The sequence below is a fragment of the Harpia harpyja genome, chromosome 6 (assembly GCF_026419915.1).
Source record: "Harpia harpyja isolate bHarHar1 chromosome 6, bHarHar1 primary haplotype, whole genome shotgun sequence".
NCBI lineage: Eukaryota > Metazoa > Chordata > Aves > Accipitriformes > Accipitridae > Harpia > Harpia harpyja.
The window spans coordinates 48,377,085-48,385,604 of NC_068945.1; the positions used below are offsets into that span (position 1 = coordinate 48,377,085).

General features: G+C 50.9%; 1 protein-coding gene and 1 long non-coding RNA gene across 2 annotated transcripts; both read left to right on the forward strand.

The window, feature by feature from the left end:
- The first annotated feature begins 209 nt into the window (after window positions 1-209).
- On the forward strand, window positions 210-6,287 carry LOC128143544 (uncharacterized). The gene is made up of 2 exons (XR_008235788.1): window positions 210-252; window positions 4,948-6,287. It is a non-coding gene; the product is annotated as an uncharacterized LOC128143544 (long non-coding RNA).
- Window positions 316-6,287, forward strand: LOC128143538 (uncharacterized). The gene is made up of 2 exons (XM_052790867.1): window positions 316-5,098; window positions 5,627-6,287. Exon 1 carries the CDS (start codon window positions 446-448, stop codon window positions 1,910-1,912), a length of 1,467 nt encoding a protein of 488 aa, XP_052646827.1. The 5' UTR covers window positions 316-445; the 3' UTR covers window positions 1,913-5,098; window positions 5,627-6,287.
- Window positions 6,288-8,520: the final 2,233 nt, after the last annotated feature.

Consider the following 8,520-nt stretch of genomic DNA (forward strand, 5'->3'; position numbering starts at 1 on the left):
GCCTGCGGGGCGAGGGGCGGGGCGACGGCGCCGGAGAGCCCCGCCCACCAGCCGGCGAGGGGCGGGGACGTAGCGCCGCCGGGGGCTGGGCGGGAGGCGGGCGGCGGGGCGCAGCCGCTCCCGCACGGCGGGGCATGGGCACCGGGGGCGGGGGCGCAGGAGGTATAAGAGCTGGCCCCGCGGCGGGGGTGGCCTCAGCCCGCCCAGAGGCCGGAGGCGTCGTGAGGGACAGCTGGCCGGAGCCGCCAGCAGGTCGCGGGGGGGCGGCGGCGGTGGTGCGCGGGGCTGCCGCTCTGGCGGTGCCCTGGCGTGGCGTCAGTCAGCGGACGGTCCGTTTGCCTCGGCTGCGCCTCGGGCGCCGGGGGTGAATAGGGAGAGCGCCGGTGGCGGTGGCACGCGTGGGCTTGCCCGAGGCTGTCCCGGCTCGGCGCTGGCCGGCGTTAAGATGTCCTGGCTGACGAGGGGCGGGAAGTCAAAGGAGAAGGAGGAGCCGGAAAGCTCCCCGGGCCGGGAGGAGAGGGGTCTGCTGGTACAGGCCATGCTAGAGCACGGGGGAGACCCGTGGGACCACAAGGTCGTCGGGCAGGAGCCCTCCCTGAAAGCCGCGGAAAGGCGCTGGCAGAACTATGTGTCCGCCTGCCATCCCAAGGGGGAGAAGAAGTGCTCGGCCCTGCAGTGGCTGTTGTTCGACCTGGCCCGGGCCTTGCAGGCGGCGGTGGAGGAGAAGGAGCAGCGTATTGGGGACCTGCAAAACGATCTGCAGGTGGCTCGCAACGAGATCGTGGCCCTGCGGTGCGATAGCTCGCGGCTGAGCGAGCAGGCCCAGCAGCTGCCCGAGCTGAGGGAAGAGCTGAGGGCCGAGGCGGCCGAGAACGCCCAGCTGAGAAGGAAAGTGCAGTGCCTGGCTACCCTGCTGTCGCTGGGGAAGGGTTTGGATCGGAGGAAGGTGGCGGCTCTCAGTAAGGCAGACTGGGACCCAGAGGTGCAGGATGGGGACGGCTGGGGTTTGGAGGCGCAGGAAGAGTCACTGGCGCAAGGAGCGGGTGCGGTGGGTGTGGGGAAAGCAAAGCCGGCGGAGGGAGATGGGGGCCGGGAAGCGGGGGATACGTCCAGGAGAGAGAAGGTGTGGAGGAAGCGAAAGGAAGGATGGCCCGTGTGGGTAAACCGAATGTGGAGCTTGGAGCAGTGCACTCCCTTCACACACGAGGAGGCGAAGCAGGCGGTGACCGCCATCGGGCTGCCATGGCCCAAAGTAGGGGCGATTATCAGAGCCCTGCCTGCCGATGAGATGTCGGGGGGGGAGATCTTGCGGCTGGTGATCAGAAATTTGGGAGAGTACGAGCCTCTCAAAGATAACACGGAGGGGGCACCCTGGAGAGACGTCCAGGAGGCGTCAGCCTACGTGTGCGGGAATGTCTTACTCCGGGCGTTAAAGCAAAGGGAGGAACCGGTGACCCACGACTTTGACATCTTTGGGGTGAACGTGGAGCAGGGGGACGTGGGGGTGCTGGCCTGCCGTGCTCCCAAGCTGCACAAGGGGTTTTTCATCAGCCTGGGGTCTACTTTAATCGGCCGCCCCCTCGGTGAGTGCATGGCTACCTTGGAGAACATGGGGACCCTGATGGGAGCTGAGGGGAAAGGGATGGCAAAGAAGGACAGGGTGGGGGCAAAGGGGAGGAAATACATTCCTAGAGGGACAATTTGGAAATATTTAATAAGCCAGGGGGTGAATGAAGGAGAGCTAGATAGTCAGCCCACAGGAGTTTTACTTGCCAAAATGAAGAAAATCCTTCAGGAAAAGGGGATTAAGCAAGAGGAGATTTGGGAAAAACTGAAGCAGATGAATCCACCAGCTCCTCCCCCTATCCCAAAGAGAAAGCTAGACCCACCCTTAGGGGACCCTAAAGATTAGGAGTCCCAACCCCTGGTGTCAGTGCGATTAACCTCCACCACACTGACCTGGTGTGCAGGGAAAAGGGGCTGCATGGAGGTACAATGTCTGTTGAAGGGGAGGTGGGAAGTTACTTTCTTAATTGCTATGGGATCAGAGACTTTATTAGATTATCAGGGTCCTCCAGTCCTTGCTAAATCTGTCTGGATATTGGGAGTGGGAAGGGGGAAAAAGGAGGGGAAAAGGAGTAGAAGCCCAGTTGTGGGTAAGGGAGGATAAACTGGATGGGTGGATAATTCTGGTAAAAGGGGGGGCAAACATTTTAGGAATGACTTTCCTGTCTCAGTTCAAGGTAGATCTGTCCAAGGGAAAACAGTATTGTGCTGCTGGCTCAAAGTGAAGCGATCGCAGGAGTCCCCACGTCAGTGAAGTGCCAGTCTAAAAGTAAAACAGAAACAAGGGTAGTAAATGAAGAGTATAAGGTGGTTCTAGCCGGAGACCCCCTCTTCCTGTCCCAGTACCCATATGGTACCAAAGCACAGAAGGGTCATGAGGAGGTTCAGGGGGTGCAACAAAGCCTGAATAGATTGGGATTTAAAAATCCCTATTTCCACAATTTCTGTGGAAGCCCAGCAGTATGGAGCACGTGGATGGTGGAAACCCCTTGCAACCTTAGGGGCTGGACTAGATGATCTTTAAAGGTCCCTTCCAACCCAAACCATTCTGTGATTCTGTGAATTGGAAATCCACGTTGAGTTACGCCTTTGACCCCTGGGAGTGGGTGCTGCTTGAACAGTGGCAAATTGATTCCGTGCGCCCCTTGAAGAGGTTGAAGGAGGGTTTGTATCAGTGTGTGTTTGTTGCCATTGGCAGAACAGCAAGATGGACAGAGGGAATGGCAGTGTGTCAGGGTACTGCTAACGCTGAGGTTTGGTTGTTATGTGAAGTATTGAAGGGATGTAGTCCTCCAATCTTAACAGATTCAGATAAAGGAAGCCACTTGACAGATACACCAGTCCAGAAGTTCCTGGAAGGGGTAGGGGTGCATCAGTTAACTCGCGTTTCCTACCATCTGCAGTCCACCAGGGTAGTGGAGAGAGCTAATAGGTCCATCAAGGTGAGACAGAAGGTAATTGCTGAAGAAAGAGGACTAAGCTGGAGTACTTCTGTTTGTGTGCTGGGCCTTGGGAACAAAGAGCGTGCCAGGTGCCTTGCTGCAGCCCTTACGAGCTGGTCTGTGGCCCTGCCCCACAGAGGGATGTCCTCTGTGGCAATGTCAGTAAACAGCCATGTGCCTCTGATACTGATTCAATCCTGGAGCAGGGTTCAGTCAGCAGAGAGCATGGGCCCATGCTGCTCTCCAGCGTCGCACAGCTGAGGAGCAGCATGCCACTATAAAGCAATGTGAAAATCAACCCCCACTGGGAAGTGTGGTCCCATCCACAACCCAGGTACAAAGGGCAAGGCCCAGAGAAAATGTAGGGGTGATTGTGGCTCATGGGTTGGGAAACACAGAACTAACTGGAAACAAAGAAGGGGTGGTTTCATGGGTAGATGGGGCCCACTGCCAGGAAATCAAAAAGAATGTTTCTATCTAATGTGGAAGTAAGATTGGTCTTCAGGATCAAATGTGGCTGTGGGATGGATCACGGGTGTGGACCATAGAGAGCCTCACTAAGACCCATCTTCGAGGTGCTCATCATTGTGTTAAGACAGCATCAGGAATATTGTTAAAGCAATGCAGGTCCTGTTCAGTGTGTTCTGCTGGCTTCTAGGTGTAAGGGTGATAGTTTGGATGTGGAACATCACCACTGCTGTTAATATTTTTATTTACTTCAAGAAAGATGTCAAAGGAGTTTTAATATGAGGCCTGGCAATGATGAGGATGACCTCAGATGTTTGGCTTCCCAGTAATAAGCATTTGTTAATAGTCCTTCCAGAATTAACTTGACTTCACCTGTAAGAGAGCATGGACTGGACAAAAAGATGGAACTAATAAATTAGATACTCAGCTTGGATCCCAATATGGGTCAGCCACAGAAAAGTTGCATGGGATACAAATGGTACCTTTGCAACCAGTGTAATAATAGGGGGATGCAGTTGTATCACCTGACAATGCTCTTAGTTGTTCAGATGGTGCGGATTTAGTTTTGGCTGCTGAGCGTGTCCAAAACTAAAATCACACCATCCACAAGTATCCACAAACCCTGTAGGACACTATCCATATTAATCCTGTAAGATGGGGAAAGAGATGGGGAATTGATATGCGAGGCATGAACTATTCTAGAATACATCTGGTGTGACCTGTGTGTACGTGGGTTGTGCCTCTCTTATGATTGCAAAATCTCCATCCTTGGAGATAATCAAAAGCTATCCGGAGACAGTCCTGGGCAACCAGCTCTAGGTGACCCTGCTTGAGCAGGGGGTTGGACCAGATGCTCTCAAGAGGTCCCTTCAAACCTCAACCATTCTGTGATTCATTCTATGAAAATGGCAGCAATTTTGAATCATATACAAGGTAAATGGGTAACAAACTTCAGACTGTTGTTTGATGCAACAGCAACAATAACTACCTGGGATAACCAAATATGGCATGTGGTGAAAGCAACTGCCAAGTTAAAAAACCAAACCAACAAGCTATAAGGGATTAAATTCAATAATACCTCTATCTATTGTACTCAAGCTCAATTGTTAGCTATTAGAACCTCTTTTATGGGTGGATTAACTCTGTTCTCATGGATAGTACAACAAAGAGATCCCATATTACAAGGGAAGTTTCACCAACTGCTGTTGCAAATGGACATCTAAATGAAACATATGTACTGGTTTTGTACATCTGGTTGTGGACCACAGGAGGATATTGTCACACATCAGTGGAGCAAGTCAGCGTGGGAGCACCAGTGCTGGTTGGTAACAGTGCAGGCTGTGTGTGCGTCACCTCACCTGTACTGGCAGAGTGGGAGGACAACATGACCTCTGTGGCTCCAGGAGAAGACCAAAGATGTGGCATTACATCTGTTGGTGGTGTACATTCACTTGCCTGTTCTCAAAAGCAGGGGTTTGTTCCTGACTGAGGGACTAATGACATCTCTGTGGGAGCTGAGAGGCCTTGCTGGGATGAGGTGTTCAGGCAACGTGACAGCATACAGAAGGTTGCTGAGAAACCGGAGAACAGACAAGTTGCAAGCCTGAGGACCACCTTAACAAGTAAGGAACTGTCAGAACCAGAGACTGAAATTGTGAACTGTACATGGTTGGTATGACATATCCATGGGTTGGTTTCCAAAAACTACTACTATGCAGCACTTAATGCACTTAAACCTGTACTTGTTATTAGTTATGATAGAAGTAATGGCATTCTTTATATATGCTTTGCTTGTTTCAAAAGGAAAGAGTGTGCTCATGTGCCAGGTTGAACACCTGATGTGCATTGCTAGCCTAACAGTTGTGGTGGCTTCCAGCTGGAAGGGGTTGAGCTTACAAGCACCCAGAGTGGTCTGAATGTCCTCGGAGGAGGTCAGGCAGACCAGAGGGTGGCTTGTGAGAGAGAGGTCCTGCTGGAGCATGCAGCCCCACAAGAGCCAAGGCCCCAGCAGTGCTGGCAGAAGAGTGACAAACATGTGCCTCTGCTGCTGCTCTCTGGTATGTAAACTGCCAGATAAGGTCCTGCTAGTGCTTGGTCAGCTTGCACAGGGATCAAGGCTAAGATGGAATAGTTGCATCTAATAACTGCAGGAGGTAAACTAAACCCAGTGGGACAACTGTGGGGGAGTCGTGGGGAGCCAGGCTGCCCGCAGCGGGTATCCCTGCTGGTAACACCATGTAAGGCTGTGACTGCCTGGGTAATGGTGTCAGAAATACCGCAGTTAGGTATGGCTGTAGCAAAACCAGGAGGAATGAGGAGGAAGTAATTGGGGCAGGTTGTTTATCTGGGAGGGATTTGGGTGGAGGAGAGGAGGTGGCAAAAAGGTGGGCCCTGATGCCAAAGAATGAGGTATGAAGTCCACCAAAGAAGACCAGAGGGCTCCTGCTCATGGTGGGAGTGTGGATGCCTACAACCGGTAGCACAACTGACCTGCACACTCAAGCCCTGGGAAGCTGGAAGGCATCGCCTGGGATAACCCACTGGACTTGCTCCATCATGTTTCTGGCTGTATGTCATGGCATGGGGGGATAAACCTGCACCTTGGGACTTAAAAAACTGTCATTGAGGGTTGGCCACATGTGAGGCTTGTTAGATCTGAGATTCAGAGCTTGTAACTTCATAGCTGTGCCTTATGGTTTGCATACATATATAACTTGATCAGTGGTACAGTACTTAGGTTATTGATTATTTTTTCTGTTTTGCTAGTTTCCTCATAGTGTGTTCACCAGTCAATAAACAATGTGCCTCAGTAATGTCTCGGGTAACTGGTCTGAAGAGGGGAGTCAGAGCTGTGGTCCATGCCATGGGAGTGCTGCCTGCCATGAGCCTTCCTCTAACACGCCTGGGCATCCCAGAGAGCATGTGTAGGACAGGATCTGACCACCACCTGCCCAGGAACACCATTATTGGCCTGCCTGTGCACAGTCAGAGAAGTAGGAATCCATGTATGTAGTGGCCAGGCAGAAATTTCTGGTAACTGCAACAAACCATCAAGGCTACTGTGGGTTCCCCAAGTCTTCCTGCTCTGCCCCAAGTTAAAGAGGGGCACCAAGAGCCTGCCAGGGTGGTCATGGTAGATGTGGTTTGGGGTAAGAAGCCCACAGAGTCTGCAGCTGCCTTAGAAGAGCAGCAATCCCTCAACACAACAAACAATAATATGTTAAATTTTAGAAGAATGAGAGTAAAGGTCTGATGAGGCTGGGTCTTACATGATAGGCAAATTAAGTCTATCCTTGAAATATTACAAATGAAGCAATCTACACTAATTTCAATTGTTTTAAAACCATGATTCTTACAAAAGAGTAAAATTAAGGTGTAAGAAGGATGTTCTCTAACAGTGTAATTCTGTATTTTCCATAAAGTACCCTAGAAGCAACATAATCATGCTTTTTGGCAGATACTTAATTTTTTTTAAGTGAAGGTTAATATGTTATTGTTGATTCATCAAGAATCTGCCTCTCAAGCATCAATACGATCACAAGAAGAAAGAGAAGTGGGTGTATACTACAAGTCAGTAATTATTCAGGATGCTCCTATTTTTGTGTTGTTTCAGTTAATACCAGGTACCACATCGGTGAGTCAAACCAAACCTCTTCAAGGTATGCACTTACCTTCTCTGAAGAACAGCCTCAGGGTCTGGTAGATACCTCCACTTAAAAGCAGACACACCAGGTAAACCATCTGCAGTCGGTAGATGGCACTAAGTTATTACTATTGTATTTTCCAGCTAAATCAGAAGGCAAAAATAGAACTGCAACATTGGGTCTCGGCTCCAAAGAACTTGGGCTGTAATCATGAGGCAAGAGACACCACAGAGATGGAAGCAGGGAGGGGAGAGGCAGGGAGGTAGAGAGAAGATGCTCACTGGCAGCTGGTGCACTCCTGGAAACCTGCTGCACTTGCTCAAAGGCGAAGCATGGAGCTGTCCTGCCAGCCTTGGCTGCACACAACTCCAGGGAGTGTACAGCCAGTACTCCAGCTGGCCCAGGAGATGGCAGGTGTGCAGTTCAGTTGCTGCAGAGATATGGTGTGTTAACAACCACCACGCTCTAATCCAAGTGTCACTCTTAATTACTCTGCCCAGTTTGTGAATCATCTCTGTAGCCAAAAGAAGGGACATTTTACCACTGAAAGAATGTCACTTAGTTTGGAGGAGACACAACATTTTTCAAGCATGTAAGAGCTTTTTTTTTTAGTCTGAGTCTTTCTGCTTTCCCTCATGCATTGGTCTTGATGCATCAGCACCAAGTATCTTGGACAAGGCAAGTGTGAAAGTGGTAGCATGCATCTCTTCCCTGCCTCAAACAATTGCCACTAGAGCTTTGCTGTACAGTACTAAATGAACCAACAGATGAAACATCAGACAAGCAGAAGCGTTTCTTTGTGTTCTGCCACAGCTGCCCCTACCACAGAGCTACCTGAGAAGGAGCCAGAGCCAAGTGGCAGGGACCCAAAGATGGAAAAGAGCGCTCATGCCCCCAGTTGCTACCCTTTTTCCTACACCAGGAGAGAGGATGAAGCTAGCCCCATCTTTGCTGCTGTTGCCTCCCTGGAGTACAGAAAGCTTCATTTGCTCCCCATTGGTTAGACTGCAGAAGGCAAGTGACAAGGGAGCAGATAAATAAGACAAGCCCCTGCCAGGCTCTTCAGCTATGACCTGCTGAACAGGCCAGCTGCTCCAGCTATTCCCCATTCTCCTTCACATACAAATGGACACAAAAGACCTGCTGCTGTAGGGACATGTGTAGCAGTTGTATTTTTTTACCCAAACAGTCAGTAGACTGATTCCAGCTTTCTATCTTTGGAGCCACTTGTGTCCAGTGGTTGATGTCTTTCATGCACATTTCTGCAGCCAAGTGAAAGGGCTCAGCACCACACTGAAGTCTGTCCATCAGTCAGAGCCAGAAAAGTGACCCTTCTCCTGCAAATACTTAACCCCCCCAAATCTTGGGGGGGGGGGGGGGGGAAATCAATCTCAAAACAC